Source organism: Convolutriloba macropyga, chromosome 12 (genome assembly GCF_964194025.1).
Source record: "Convolutriloba macropyga chromosome 12, txConMacr16.3, whole genome shotgun sequence".
In the NCBI taxonomy this organism is placed as follows: Eukaryota; Metazoa; Xenacoelomorpha; order Acoela; family Convolutidae; genus Convolutriloba; species Convolutriloba macropyga.
The window spans coordinates 16,979,226-16,994,730 of NC_134479.1; the positions used below are offsets into that span (position 1 = coordinate 16,979,226).

General features: G+C 35.5%; 1 protein-coding gene across 1 annotated transcript in view; it reads left to right on the forward strand.

The window, feature by feature from the left end:
• Positions 1 to 14,594, forward strand: part of LOC142350404 (uncharacterized) — a 62,257-nt gene extending 47,663 nt beyond the window's left edge. The window contains exon 3 of the mRNA XM_075402251.1: positions 14,445 to 14,594. Coding sequence (XP_075258366.1) covers positions 14,445 to 14,594 — 150 coding nt within the window. The remainder of the gene's footprint in view (positions 1 to 14,444) is intronic.
• Positions 14,595 to 15,505: the final 911 nt, after the last annotated feature.

Consider the following 15,505-nt stretch of genomic DNA (forward strand, 5'->3'; position numbering starts at 1 on the left):
TCAGACCTAGAACAAAGATCTTAACCTACAGCAGTGAAAACTTTCAGCAAAGCAACCGGTGGAAGACTTCGATATGCCAATGAGTCTCATGGATCTTTCCAAGTTCGTTGACTTGAATGCTGAGCAACGGAGAAACTTATCGTTATGTTTTGATAATCAATCTTCACAAACTTGTCTCAAAAATCACTGGAAAAGAGTATCTTGATAGAAGCTCTCTGTGTCGCAACTGCCTTCACATTTGCTCTTCAATTGAACACCTGAACACGCATCAGCAATACTGTCTGGACTAGGAATCCTTGCAAATTACACTGCCTGATACAATCAAAAAACAAGGTAGCGTTCGATAACTTTTCTGCAAGGTGGTTTTCTACATTTGTCCAAGGTATTTTCTCCATCCCTCATTGTCCCAGTATGAACTGTGAAAATCAATCAAAATATCTCCGGAACGTACGCTTTAGAGCAACATTTGCCGTGCAGTTACTGCCTACTTGTTATAGAACACGGAAATCCTGAACCAATATACTTTGACATATATACAGGTCCTGACTGTATGGAGAGGTTTCTTTCCAAAATTGAGAAAATGGCGAGACATTTTTTTTTCATCAGAATAGAAAGTTTCCCAAATTCATCGGAGTTGCCTCTGCAAAAACAATTCATACTAACTGTTGGATTTGCAATGTTGCCTTCGAAAACGAAGATGAGAAGTTTCTTGACCATTGCCACTTCTCCGGACAATTGCTGGGGTATGCACACAACGAATGTAATTTGAAACGTAGAACCCTCAATTATACACCAGTCATTGCACACAACATGATGAACTACGATCTTCATCACATTGTCAAATCATTGAGTTGGATGGTCAAAACATTTTGACCATCAATTTCACTTTTTGTGGGAACTGATTCGTGTGTTTGCTTATGACGTCCTCGATTTCACTCCTTTTTCTGCGCAAATATTCTATGATGTCCAGATCGTTGACTTGGGGCAGAAGTTCATAGTAGTAAATGCCACTTTCGATTCAACTCAGTATTGTTGTCGAAGGATTTGTTTCACGTGGTTCCAGTTCAGGAACGGGAAGACCATGTTCGTTATTCACGTAATCAGCATAATCAACTTTTGATTGAAAACCCATTCGATACGAATAACAAACTTTTAAAATGGGTTAGTGGTGTGACACAAGGGAATGTTTGCGTAGGGAAGGCAAACTAACAATTGGAACAGCTAAATGTGGGTAGGTTTGGATAAATGTTATGTCTTTTCTCCAACTGCTTGTTTAATGATCGTCTATAAGAAAGCTGTGCTGAACACTCGCTGCAAATTAGAGTCTTTTTTGAGACTAATGATTGTTTGGTTGATGTAATTGTCTTCAATCAAATCTAAGTGGAAGAGAATTGTACAAAATTGACGTTTAAATTACAAAATGTTCTAAGAAAGGTGACTTAACTATAAAAATTATATTAAAAATGTTTCGCTTATCTTTAAACAATGTTTGGTAACGAAGAAAGCAAAGTATAGGATCAAACTTTTTAAACAAAAGAGGTATTTGGGTTTTCAAATTCTTGCAAAATCTTGAAAATGTTCAACAATATCTCTTTATTAAATGTTAAAGCTCAAATTTAGACAGAGAAATGGGAAAGTGACGGCTTTAGCAAATAGACAATAAAGGTGTGCCCTCAACCTGTAGATCTTTCACACCTAAGGAGTTCGGTAACAAAGATCATTTGTTAAGGGTTTATCTAAGGCTCTAGAAATATCAACAACCAAGTTCAACTAAAAGTACAAAATTGTACAACAAATTTTCATTTACCCACCATAGTCAAAGGCATGTAGACCAATAGCTGGATATATTGGATATATCAATATTCTTATCTCTCTCGCTCCTCTGTGTTTGTATGTGGGTCTTTGTTTATTTTTTTTTGTTGAATCTATTCACACACCCCTGCCTTCTAGTTATTCAAACGAACAAGTATAATAGGGAAATTTAAGATAAATTATGGTAGATAAGTTTTGTTTATAGAGTAACTACTCTCGTTCAGACACAGAAATTGAATTGTGCCCCGGATCCTCTCTCATAAATATTGTCTTTTCCCCTTGACTTCTTGACCTAACACCTTACAATCATAAAATTGCAAACAGTGGTTAAAGATTATATCAAAAATTTGGTATGGTCTAGTGGTGTGATCACAAATGAACCCAACTTGTCACTCCAATCTAAGTTCCAAATGAACAGCCAAAATATGCAAATAATTACAGTTTTCTACTTTAGAAAAACAAATTTAAATGAAATTGAAAAATTGGAAAAAAGGGGTCAATTCTTTGACCGAGAATTATATATTGAAAAAATTTTTTCATAGCCATGATTTACTGGTTCACATGAGCTTCTAACACAGATACCTGAGTTCTCAGGTAAAAATTTCAAAAATCCTTAATCACATTTTTGAATAATTGCAGAAATTTTGCAATAAAATTGTGCTTTTTTGATAAAAGACAGCTAAAAAATTAACAATTCTCTGAAAATTTATATAGTATCAATAACAAAATCAGTGGTTAACAGATAGAATTCAAACTCATTCAACAAACTACAACGGTGGGAAGGGTTTAGGTCTTTTAAAGTTGCTAGAGAAATGAGCTTTTTTAAAAGGTTCCTGAAGGAGTTAAAAAACATTCAATTTTGTTATTTTTACTATCTTATGTTGATTTTTTTTATAAATTTTTGATCAAATTTTCACAACACAGCAGGCCACCGTTATGGGAAGTGATGGAGTTTGTAAAATAAATTCTTATACTTGAAGTTTGAACATCTTTAGTTATTATTTTCTTGCATTAAGTTAATTTCATAAATAACTTGGTTTCGTTTTTTCTTATGAAACAAAATTTGATATTCACAAACAGTGTTATAAAACAGCAATTCTCTGTCAATTTTGAACAGAATACCATACATTGCTCATTATGAAAGAGAATGGTATCTTTTTTTCAATGATATCAAGTCACACCAAAATAGATTATGATCAACCTTCATCACAGTTTGGTTTTTTGAAAAAAAAAACAGTTCTCACATATTTTCTTGAGTTGAGAATTTTTTCAAACAAAAATTATTAGCATGCGGTAACAAACATTTTTGGCATGTGATAATGTACAAAATCATAGAGTTTGCGAGTTTTGTTTCTTCATAGTAGAAACGAGATATCATTCGGAGTTTCCAAACAGTTCCCTCAAATTTGTTGAAGTTTTTATTTTTCTTAGTGCGTTGCAGACTTTTGGGTTTTGTCTATTCACTGGAGTGACTTCATTTGTTTCTGGTGTAATATGGCTTTCATCGCTTTCTTGACGTTTCGCGGGAGTTTCAAAGTGAGTACCCGACAAATTGTTCCAGAGTCCAATGAAGTTTTCATGAGAGCTGAACTTGCTACCGTTAATTTCTGAGAAGAGTGACGGGCTTGCCTGAGTACTAGTAGGAGATACTGTTGGACTAGGATCTTAAGCTGGATTTGTCGCAAGAGTTGGTATTTAGGGGTATCAGGAGAGCGGGGTAGACCCCATAGATCGGCAAGATCGTCGCAAGCTTGAACGACACCAAGAACGACACAACTGTCTCGCAGTCGTATTTGTAAAAGATTTTCTTGAGTTCAACAAGTAGATTGCTTATATCGCAGGCCCCAAGAGGCTGATTGAATTTGGACGGAGGAATTTTGCCACCCGACGTAGTATATGATCCTTTAAATGAATCAGTTAACGGTTTTTCGGGCAGCTCAGCTATGAAATTAATGAAAATTTTTGGCAGCATGCAGTGTTGTTGGGTAGTCTAATCATCTTTTTCATTAATCCGTTTTTGTGTTATGATGACCACGAAGTTCTCATATTGCGTTTGATAAACAATTGTCCTTTCAAAGAATTTTTCGCTTTCAGAGAGAATATAGTAAGACATTTTAGAAATTTCGATCGACTATTTTTTAATTAGAGGAAAAATGTGATTTAAAACAAATTTTGTATGAAAATGAAAGTAAAATCAAAAACTTTAGTTTAGTGTGAAAAGCCCAACGAAAAAGAAACTTGTGTTTAGGCGAACAGTTTGTAACTTCAGTTTTTATATGCAACTTTATGCAATATTATTTGTATGTTAAATTGACTTGCTCATGGTTTTCAGAGTTTTATTACTCTAATAAAACAAAAGGCGAAATTTACACAGTTGTTACATGACCTAAGGCTAACTGTTATCTATGCAATCAAATGAACCCCTGACACACCTATAATTGTTTGTGTTTGTGATATTCTTATATAAATATATACATGTTTAACTGTTAACCAAAATATGAAAACTGCTCTATTGATAAATGTTTTAAGGAATGCGTGTGATTTCGTAGAACACTATTTGTTGTCTACAACGAATAGTAGTTGTAATCTCCATACAGAAGTCTTATTAGTTGAATAGTTCTAAATATTCTGAACACTTTTAAATATTTACTCAGAGCAAAACAGTTGAACAAAATTGTTAACGTAATCAAATAATATGGTATTTACTGCTGGATTGTACGGTGAATTCGAAGACGCTCATTTTGACGTTTCTAAGAATGAAAAACGCTTGATTCGGGTTACGCTCAAAACATATGAAAGAACCGGAACTTATCTCTTTCTAAAATTATTCAAAAATGGTGAACATGACTATGAACTTCAACAAAGAATAACCCTGACTTTGGAAGAGTTTGAAATGTTGACAAAAAAGACTCCAAAAATTCGAGCGGCTGCACGAAACTCTAGCATGACAATGATTTGACAACTAAACTAACCCCGGCAAAGCGACCAAAGTTAAAGCAAAAGGACGAATTATATGATCAAGATTAAATTGTAAAGAAAATGATGGAAGCTATGTATGAGCGCTCACCTGGTTACATAAAACAATTTCAAAAGAATTTCAGGTTTTTTGTTTAAGAAGAAAAACCAACTTCGATGTTTGCCAGGAATTACGCTGTTTGCATGCATTTTGAAAACGGGTGTTGTGAAGTGTTACCCTCTAACAATTATCATGTGTTGTTTGATGTGCCTGACTACGGAAATATTAACACGAAATAGGCTTTATGCAGTTCTTTGCTTGTACACAACCTTTAAATATTTTTTTTCAAACGGAGCCACAGTGGAGATAACTGGAGAGATTTTCGAAAAACTCAAACTAGCTGTGGAATACAATGGTTCAGCGCCACCGACAAAAGGAGAAGCAACCAGCATCCAGAAGCGCTTACCAAAATTAAGCAATGTCCTGAGCAAAAATCGCCGCCGAAGTGGAATTGTTGGTTACAAATCTCTGAATAATGGAATAATGCTGAGAAAACATTGAATCAGCAATTACAAACTGACCGGATATCAAGTGAAACTCTAAAGAGTTTTGAAAACATTTTGTATGGTCCCCATTCTGGTGCTTTTGCCAAATAATGGATATTTTTGTAAGTGGCTATGGAAAATTAGGTATTGACAATGATGTTTTGTGTGTACGCTTAGTTTTTGAAAAAAAATTATTTCATCAAATCATGTTAGCAGTGTTAGAGCATCATGTGAAGCGCAAAACGTATCGAATCAACATCACTCATCTCTACAATTTCTTTTTTATCAAAAAGATAATGAGCAATATAGATGCAAAATAAGCCACACAATATTAAGTTTTGTTTTTGAATAGGCTGGTTTCTTAGCAATTCATATACAGTTTGAATATTATCATCAGGGGAAGCAAATCTATTGTGCAAATGTTTATATGAAGTTAGATTTTGTCCCAAGGGATCAGCAAAAATAAATTTTTCATTCCTTTGACCAATAAGTATCCAATGTGTTCCAATTGATTGAGAAGTTGATACATTCATTATAATGAAACTGTTCTCAGATAAGTGCAGCAGAAAATTGTCAGCTGCAAATACACCATGAAATTGGTACTTCAAACGTTTACATCCTTGAACGAGTTTGTTTATCCTCATCCATTAATTTGTAAGAATATGATTTTTTGAAACTCGTCGTGCAGAATCGATAAAAATTTTGCTCGCTTTTTCACCAACAATGAAAATTTCAATATTACAGGGGAACGCGGCTGAAAACTTAAGTTCAATTGAAATCGAACAATTGGTAAGTTCAGGGTGAAAAAAATCATGTGACGCCTGCCGAGTCCTGGTGAGATCAAACACCATAGTAAAATGGTTAGGGTATTCAGACTAACTTTTTTCAAGTCCAATGTCAATATAAGCTAAATCTGACATTATGTTGAAGTACAAGCGGTTTACGTCAGCTGTACTTATGGGGCTGTCTGCAACGGGGAGTCCAGTTCGATAAATACATATCTGCTCCAGATTAAATTTACGAAAGTGAAAAGGATTGAATTGTTTGCTTCCTAAGAAAGCTTCGTTTGTGTTAAGACAAATGGCAAGACGTCGAATAGGCTCCCTGCTAAAAACATCTTCTTGTTTCCAATTTTGCAAACCAGTGGAAGCCAAAAATGTATTTGTTATAGTTTCCAAATTAGGATAGGACTCTGGGCTTGATGGTAATGTTTTTCAATGGCAGAAACGACGTCGTCGTTCAATGTCATTTTTCTCACATACAAATTAGCTTCTATAATTTTCTCTTTAAATGATTTTCCAGCATCGTCAGATACTACAACAAAATCATTTATTGATCTTCGACAGGAAGTTTGCAAGGTGACTCCGGTCAAAAGATGTCGATCACATGTAAAAAAAATCTGATGCCTATTTTCCATAAAAAGTACATTCGGCATATTGTCTTACCAAAACTTTTCGTCTGTTCACTTCAGTTGTTGCTATCGCTCCAGGTTTATCCTCGCAGAAATAACCTTGGCAAGCCAACCAATTTGCCTCTGCGTCTTTATTGTGAGAAAATTCGGTTTCAATAAAACTTTTGCGAGCATAATTTCCATTTGCATTTGAAATTTTCAGTCCGTTGGCAGATACTGTACAGTCAGAAAAGAGTGAATATGAAACATTATTACAAAAGTAAGGAGCGTCTATTTTGGTTACATCCGCTGCAGCTCCAGCATCATATCTTAAATCGGCTTCAGAAGCTTGAACAATCTTGCAGTTGATTTCCAGAAAAATTTTTTTGCGGATCAATAAAATTATTTCTGTCTCCAGCAACCTCAAACTCAAGCATGGGTCCGTTAGGACTGTAAACTAGTCCTACTTTTTGACAAAAGCTTTCATCAGAAAATACAAGAATGTGTTGCCTCTGTTGGTAACATATTACCGATCATCTTTAACTTTGGCAAAGAAATCGGACCGACTTCTCTTTGGCTATTTGTATTTTGAAATGACTACCTTTCTTTTTTTGCTACCTTTTCTCGCTTTTGAACCTGAAAATTTTGATCGTCTACGATTCTTTCGTCTTTGTCTCATTCGCAGTGCCAATGAGCCTCCTGTTTCTTTTTTGACTGTATTTAATATCGTGTTTTTCAGCGCTTGCATTGGAGATTTTTTTACTGACAACATCCATTAACTCTGGTACGCTCTGTAACAGAAGTTCTTTTCCAACTCGTTTTGCTGCTGATAAAATAAATTTTCTTGCAATAGGTAGAGCGATTCTTCCGATACGACTTGCTAAAGCTCCAAAGCCGCTACCTCTTTGCCTATAGTGTCCCGAAAAATAAGGCAATGCAGATGCTTGGTTGGTGTAGTATGAATCCATTGCTTTTACTCACCAAATTTTTTGAACTGCAACGTCAGAATGACTTTACCAGTCCCTGAATAGGGGACTAATTGACCTGTTTCGGTGCGTAGTTCTATAGAAATTGACTGAATCGTACTTGAAAGTTCTTTTTAGTCCAAATTTGAAAAACTATTCTGTGTGTTGGTTCAAGCTCGCAGACGCTACCGTCTTTCAACCGTTGTTTTGAATCAATGACTCGTAGTAAAAGTGCTTTTGCATCGCCAACGTTTTGATACTCAATAATGTTTGTATAAATAAATATCAAATGTTTCCCAGCGCACAGATCAGCTAGAAAGTCCCCCATAAAAGCCTTGGTATCATCTTTTTCCATCAATTTATTTGCAATTGTGTCCATTTTGTACGCCATGTGTGTTCCTCGTCCATCAGAGACGCCCTTGAAACCAATAATGCTAGGAATTTCGTGAAACCAATAATGCTTGGAAACCTAATTCCCTCATATTTTCCAAGGACAGTTTCAAATTTACCGGAACTTTTAACATCTCTGAATGAAAAATTTGGTAAACCATCAGTTCTTTTAATGGTAGCTAACAAATGTGGCACTGTATCAAAAGTTCCTGGCGTGAAAACTATTCGCTCACGGTTGTATGGACGTGATATGACATTGGCTCCAGAGCTATTTCGTTGGTGATCTTTTAAACCACCTAAACTGTAAGAAGTTAGGACCCCGTTTGTTCTATTTTAGTTGGAAAACAAAATTTCACACAAAGCTACTCTCCAGTCTCCTGAAAAATGTATTTCATCATTGAAAAAATTCCTGAATGAAGCCAATGTGTTTTAAACGAAGATCTCCATCGAAGCGGAGGAGATTACATGTACCGTAAATTCATCTTCAAAACGTTTACTTGCCATTTTGCACAGGCGATTCTCGTACTAATTGGAGTTCGGGTTGATAGAATTTACCCTGAATAATTTCCTTATTGGTATCGATAAGAGAATACGTTGGAGGGTTCAATGTTGGGATAGACGAAATTTCAAAAATCTCGTCTGTAAAAGACTGTTTGTAACCCTTTCCAAACGTCTGCTCTTTTTTCAGTATTCGTACAAGATCACCAACAAAAAATTTTGGTCTTTGAGGAAATGTTGCTTTCGCAATCAACTATACAAGCCGCGGAACGTCTTTTTTCGTGACTTTGTTTGGAGCAAGATTGATTGTTCGATTAACTCAAGAATTGATGGTTTTAACAAATGAATCCAGTTTATCTAGATATGAATATGTCCAATTTTCTTCTTAGTATCTGTATATTATATTCTTGACGGACCGTATATTTCTTTCAGCAAAAGCAGACTTTTTCTCGCTGAAAGTACTGTATAAATGAATTCCGCGTTTGTTGCAAAAGTTTTTGAAAGCACCGAGGAACTCGACGCCATCATCGACCCAAACTTTTTTAGGTTGCTTATGTTTGACCACCTTTTTGAAAACCTCTGGAGTTTCTGTAGCATATTTTGTTTTTAGTGGTTCAACTCTGAGATATCTTGACAGACAGTCAACTGCAACAAGAAGGTATTTTACGCCACTGTTGTACTTTGCAAGTTTATCAAAAAATGCTAGATCTACGGACCAGATCTCATTTAGGTCATTAACAATTTCTTTAAACCTGGGAAATTTGAGGCAACGTGAACGATATTTGGGGAAGGATGGTTTCGTTTCCAGATACATTTTTACTTTTTTTAATTGATAATTTGCTCACATTTTGCAGTCTTTTTGCGTTTCCAAATGACGCAGGTCCTCTTAAATAGAGGTTATCAAGTTTCGTCACATCATTTTTAGAAAGCCCAATCTTCTCTACTCGTGTCTTCGTCTGTCTTCTTTTTGCTCTCGTCGACTTTTGGTTTTGCACTATTTTCTTTTGTCTCAGATCTTCCTCTTGGTTGCTGTTTCTTTTGTTTTCGTGTCGGTTGCTCTTCCTCTTCTTCGCTGTAAAACTCATCGAAAACTTTTGTTGCATGAGTATTGTAAACCAAGTGGGCTGCTATATCAAGTTCACTCAATATTTCGGAACACTTTTGCACGTCAATTTTTTTGGTAGGTTGTTGTAAATTGCACAAGAAATTTGTCACCTTCACTCCTTGAGGTTCATCTTCAATATGGAGAACATTATTCTCTTCACTAATGGAAACAGTATCGGAATCAAAAATCTTTTTCAGGATAATTGCAGCTCTTTTTGTTTTATTTTCATCCATTAGTTTTAGTTCCAGCATCATTGAGTCAAAGGCTGAATCTTTCCGTTTTTTCACTACAGGTTCGATTTCACTGCCATCACTAACAAACGATTCTGATTTTACATCATCTGGATCACTTGTTCCATCACCTCTCCTTGTTCTCGTGATCAGCCTATCAATGCTTCTGTCAGCATCTTAAAATTTTTTTCCACTGCTCTGCTTAAAATTTGGGTTAGATCTTTGTAGGAGCGATAACTGAGTGGCTTTTTGTTGACATATTGGATTATCAAAAATTTCTTCCTTGTTTGGGTTTTTCGATATGAACGTCCTCTTGGGGATCAAAACAAATTCTTCTGCATGCGTTATTTGACTTTTAAATAAAGGTAGCACGAGAATCCTATTGCCTTGATAAATGCTGATTTTCTCGCTAAAATGAATCGCTTTTTCTTCAGACTTGTTTCGTTTGATAATAACTGCTGAAATGAGTCCTCTTGATTTTTTAGTTACTGTTTGTTGACTGGAACGTTGCCATTGATTACATAGGGCAAATACTCGCACAGAAAGTTTATGAAACTATTTGGTGCTTCTTTGAGGAACTTTCTGAAATTATTATCAGACAGCTCGAGCATTTGCTTTAGCATACATAACTCTTTCTCTCATCTGTCAAATTAGTTACAACCGCTTTGGAGGAAGGTAGATAATAAATTGTTGGACCTGGTTGTAAAATATTTGAACGATAACGCAAGGAGTCTGAAGTTTTTGGATCCAAGTCAATGAGTAAGTGTCCAAAAGGTAATTTTGTTGCTAGCTCGCAGCTTTCTTTTAAAAAATTTGTGTTGTTTAATTGTTTGTCAATATAGGTGATCTGCTGTATGTCTCTAGGTGGTTTGAACAAAATGATGTGGGTTGTGTAGAGATCTGTTGTTCTTGACCATTTACTCTGTTGGAATAAGTTATACTTAACGTAAATGGCGCTAATATTTCTATGACGTCCAGCAGTTGCGAGTTTAGAAAATTCTTAGTCATTGAAAAATTCCTCGCAAGAATCATCAAAAACAAGCAGACAGTTTTCCAGCTGTGAAATGAAATCAAATCCAGAAAACTTCGTGAAAAAAGTGTTTAAGTTATGCTCTATAGAGCTGAACTTGGGTTGCTCATGTTGATAGAAGTAGTAAATAGATTTAAATTTTGGATAAAAGGTGTTTCTCAGCAACATTTGAAATATGAGCTCAGTTTTACCACAGCATGACGACCCACAAACAGCCATGAATAGTCTATCGCTTGTTGAAATTATCTTGTTCATAGCTTCGGTTTAGGAAGCGCGTAGCCAACTGTGCACGAAAGCAGTGAAAACCAAAATGTTGACTCTTGACAATCAAGATGAAAAAACATAAATTTGATCAAAGACACGCCAATAACAAACAGTATTATTATGATTTGGGTAAAATACACTACTTCTGATGGCGGTAGTCTAGAGTTGCAAAATTTCCAAGAGCGTCTCTCTTGATTTTCGTCATCGAAAACTAAATCATTCAAACCTATTCCAGCAGGGGAATCTATCTGGTCTTCTTTATCACTCATTTTAAAAGATGTTTTGATCAAAAATTAATTGAAACATCAGTGTTAGCTCATTATTTTGTTAGTAACTCTCTCAACCATAAAAATTCATATGTGGTATATCTAGAGTCTTTGTCTCCCTTCTTGTAAGTCACTTTGTAGTTCGATTGCATGCCATAATCCCTTGCGTAATAGACAATTGACTCCACGTTTCTTTTGATTAGACAATTGACTCCACGCTTCTTCTGACTACCTGCTTGATTTCATCAGGGAGACTTTCTTCGTACAGGGCCACTTGAACCGGTGCTGGCGACATTTGAATAGTTAAAGGACTTAGTTTCAGTCTTTTCATTTTCTCTTGTAAAGACATGGTACATTTGAAAATATTCGAGCAATGAAAGATTTTTTTTAGCGTCTCCACCTCAGCTATGTTGCAAAGAATTTGTTGTTTCCTCAGAATAGATTGCCCCCGTGATTCTATTTTCTCCTCTCTGACCAAAGATAGAGTTATTTGATTATCATTCGTTATGAAACTGCATACTGTCCAACTTGGAGATAAATTCACTTGAGGAGCTGAAGTAGCTACCTTTTCCACTCGACGGCTCATTGGTGGGCAGTGTTAGCCAAGAGATATACAACTGTGCTTTTCTTTAAGCACAATGTTTATTCTTTTGTTTGTCGGGTAAGTTGAAAGAGTGTAAAGCACAAGTAAATTGTTTAATCGGATGAGAAATTTCATCAACTTTCAGGCATAAAAGAGTGTCCGAATCTACAACTTCCTTCTGCAATAGAGTTTGCAGTGATTCCGGTTTCTCTTTTCCTTTTGCATAAAACTTTCCGAATGGAAAACGAAGTTTAATTGCGATAAAGATCTGGGATAGAAAACAGTAAGGATAACTGCCAGTGCTCCAAGATAAACCGTGTAACAACGTACTAACCCACTGATGAGATTTCCTCTCACTAGCGGAAAGTGAATTGTATGGCAGTGGTGGTAGGAATAAAATTGTGTCTGAATAATTGTTCGAGCAAATCGATAACTCTTTAATTACCAAACCAGTCTTTTTGTGACGAAAACCTTCAAAATCTAAGACAACAACTTCAGAATTCAACATTCCAGCAAATTAAATAATTTCCTTTTAAACGTTTTCACGAAAAGACAAAACGTTAGACCAGTCATGAAGTATTGCATGTAATCGACGGAATTCATAAGACTTCAGATAAGTGTCTAACGAGGAGTTGTCTATACCAACAAGGCCACCATATGGTCTCAACTTGAGAACTATTTCCAAGTTAATGTCTGGGTTCAGATAATGACATGCTGCCAAAAAGTATACAAATCGTTCACTATATTCGGGATAGTCGACTTTTATTTGTTCGTAAACTTCACGAATGTTTTTTAAATTTATGATCGCTATGGTTGTCATGCTGATTCTCAAACAGAGAAATAAATAAATAAACAAAAGTTGCTTTTATGTACACAAAATCATCAAGTTAACAAAATTTTTTTTTAAGAAAATTTTTCTATTTTTTATAGTAGAGACCTTAACTGAGAAAATTTTCAAGTCAACAAAAAAATCAGTTTTGGGCGCTCTTTCATAGTGCAAAATCCATTTCAGACCATTTTAGGACTTTGAAAAATTTTGAAAAATTTTTCTGAAAAATTTGAAACTTTTTATATGTTTCAACCCCTATACTGCTTAAGTGAAAAAAGTAAAGTCAACAAAAAAATCAGTTTTGAGTGCTCTTTCATAGGGCAAAATCCATTTCGAATTTTAGGAGAATTTTTAGTAGAATTTTAGGACTATGAAAAATTTTGAAATTTTTTCGAATGTTTTTATAATTTTTACCTCCACTTGCGCGGCAAAATGAACTTTCCTCACAAACACAAAAGTTACCATTCACATGAACCTACAAACTCGGTAAAATGGTTAAGATATAGTAAGCTGCTCCGTGACCAACAAAAGTTACAAAGATTTCACTTTTTCAAAACACAAATTTCTTGTACGGGGGTCCGAAACCCCCCCCCCCCCCACAGTCACTAAGCAAATGACTATACTACTCACCACAATCTTTTTCGTGGTAAACAATCGAGTCCATATTTCCCTCTCGGACAACTTGCTTAATTTCATCAGAAAGATTCTCATCGGTCAGAGACATCTGAACTGCTACTGTACTGGCCGCTTGGGAGTAGGTAAAGACTCGTAAAAACCAAGATACTCGTTTGTTACTGGACAGGGTTGGACATACGAATAACCCGGTCCCTTCTCACTATATTCAAAGACAAATCCAGAAGCGTCATGAAGAATTGCATGTAGTCTCAAAATTTTGTAAGATTTGAAATATTTGTCAATCGAGGAGTTTACAATACCCATCAAAACACCATAGGGCCTCAATTTCAATGCGATGTCCAAATCGATGTCCGGATCTAGGTAAACACAAGTTGCTAAAAAATATAAAAATTTTTCATCATATTCTGAATATTCTTTTTTACTTGCTGGTAAATCTCGTGAATGCTTTGCAAATCGACTGTTGCTATCGTTGTCATTGTGGAAAATGACTCCCAGAGAGCCTCTTAATCCCCTTAATTCTTTACTGTCTGGGATAACTACCCTCACATGTTTTAAGGATTCAATGACAACCCCCTATCCTCACATGTTTAAGGGTCGAATGATAACCCCCTCTCTATATGCCCCTATTTCATCTTACTTGCATGAATTCAGATTTCAGATTATCACTAAAAAGCATAAGGTTGAGTTCAGAAAATTTAGCAAATTTCATCGACGAATCTGTACCAACTTACGGATATAAAACACGATAAAAACTTTGTTTTTGCAATCAACATTAAACCAGGGTGGGTTAGAAATTTGCAAAGGATTTCGAAAAAACTGGAGCATCCTGCCACAAAATAGCTCAAGTTAGCAAAAAAAAGAGTGATAATCTTGACAGTTTGGCATTATTAATTTAAATAGAGGCCGTCAGAAGTTTTCTAAGAGCTTTTTGTTAAATTCCTTTAGGTTCAGTTGCCATGTGGGAAAATGAAACAAAGTGATTTATATGTGCAACACAAAATTCAGGCTGGAAAATATTTTTATGTTCGTCACCCTCTTATAAGCGATGTTATGGAACCTGCCTCCCTCAACTATTATTTCACCTTCTTCCTCTGATTAGTTTACGTTATCTGCTATGAATAGACAATACAGGGAAATCAACATTATCTCGACTGTTAAAGTCTGATTCATTATTTAATCTTTTAAATCCGAAATCAATTTGCAGCCAACCTTCCGGTGAAGCAAGGAGCGTGCTATCCTTCTCAATATCAACGCTCCATTTATTTTCAAACAAAACCTCCATTTCTTATTGAGTCAGAGAGTCCGACACCGTATCACTTGCAAAAATTTGAACTGTTGTCTCATAGGCTTGTCCGAACAGCAGTGTTTTGATCCCGCCTTGGAGAAAGACCCTTTAGGTCGCCTTAATACTCAAAACGTTCTTTCGATCAGTATGGTTCGATACAATTTCTCTGTTGCAATTGCGCAATGAGGAGGACAAAAGAAATGGTCGTTGCATTCTTGATTCTTTTGTAGCTCTCGTGACACTTTTTGCAGAACTTTTGCGCGTGACTAAAATTGAAAAGAAAATTATCAACGACTCATCCAGATTTTCTAGTAAAAATTTAACATAGGAATTCAAAGGAATAATATAGCATCGATTGCTTTTAAAAGTTAAGTATGATTGTCGTGAGATAATCATTAATAATTTCAAATTTGGTTCGTTGTGATGGCATCTAAGTTCTCATCAGTTGACTAGAATGGATTAAAAGTAAAAAGAGATCCATTTATGTACTTGCAGTACTTGATAGACAACCTGCGCCAATGTGATTGTTATCATTCTTTTCTTTGGTTTAAGGGTTTTTCCGTACTCTCTATTATTCGTTAATTTAAACAACTATTTTTAAGTGTGTTCCTATAGGAGTGTCTCTTTGGTGTTCATTGTGATATACCGCTCCAGGCAACTCTCTTGAAAAAACTGAATGAGACAATGTGATGCACGTTTTCAAATATCAAACCAAGTAGAA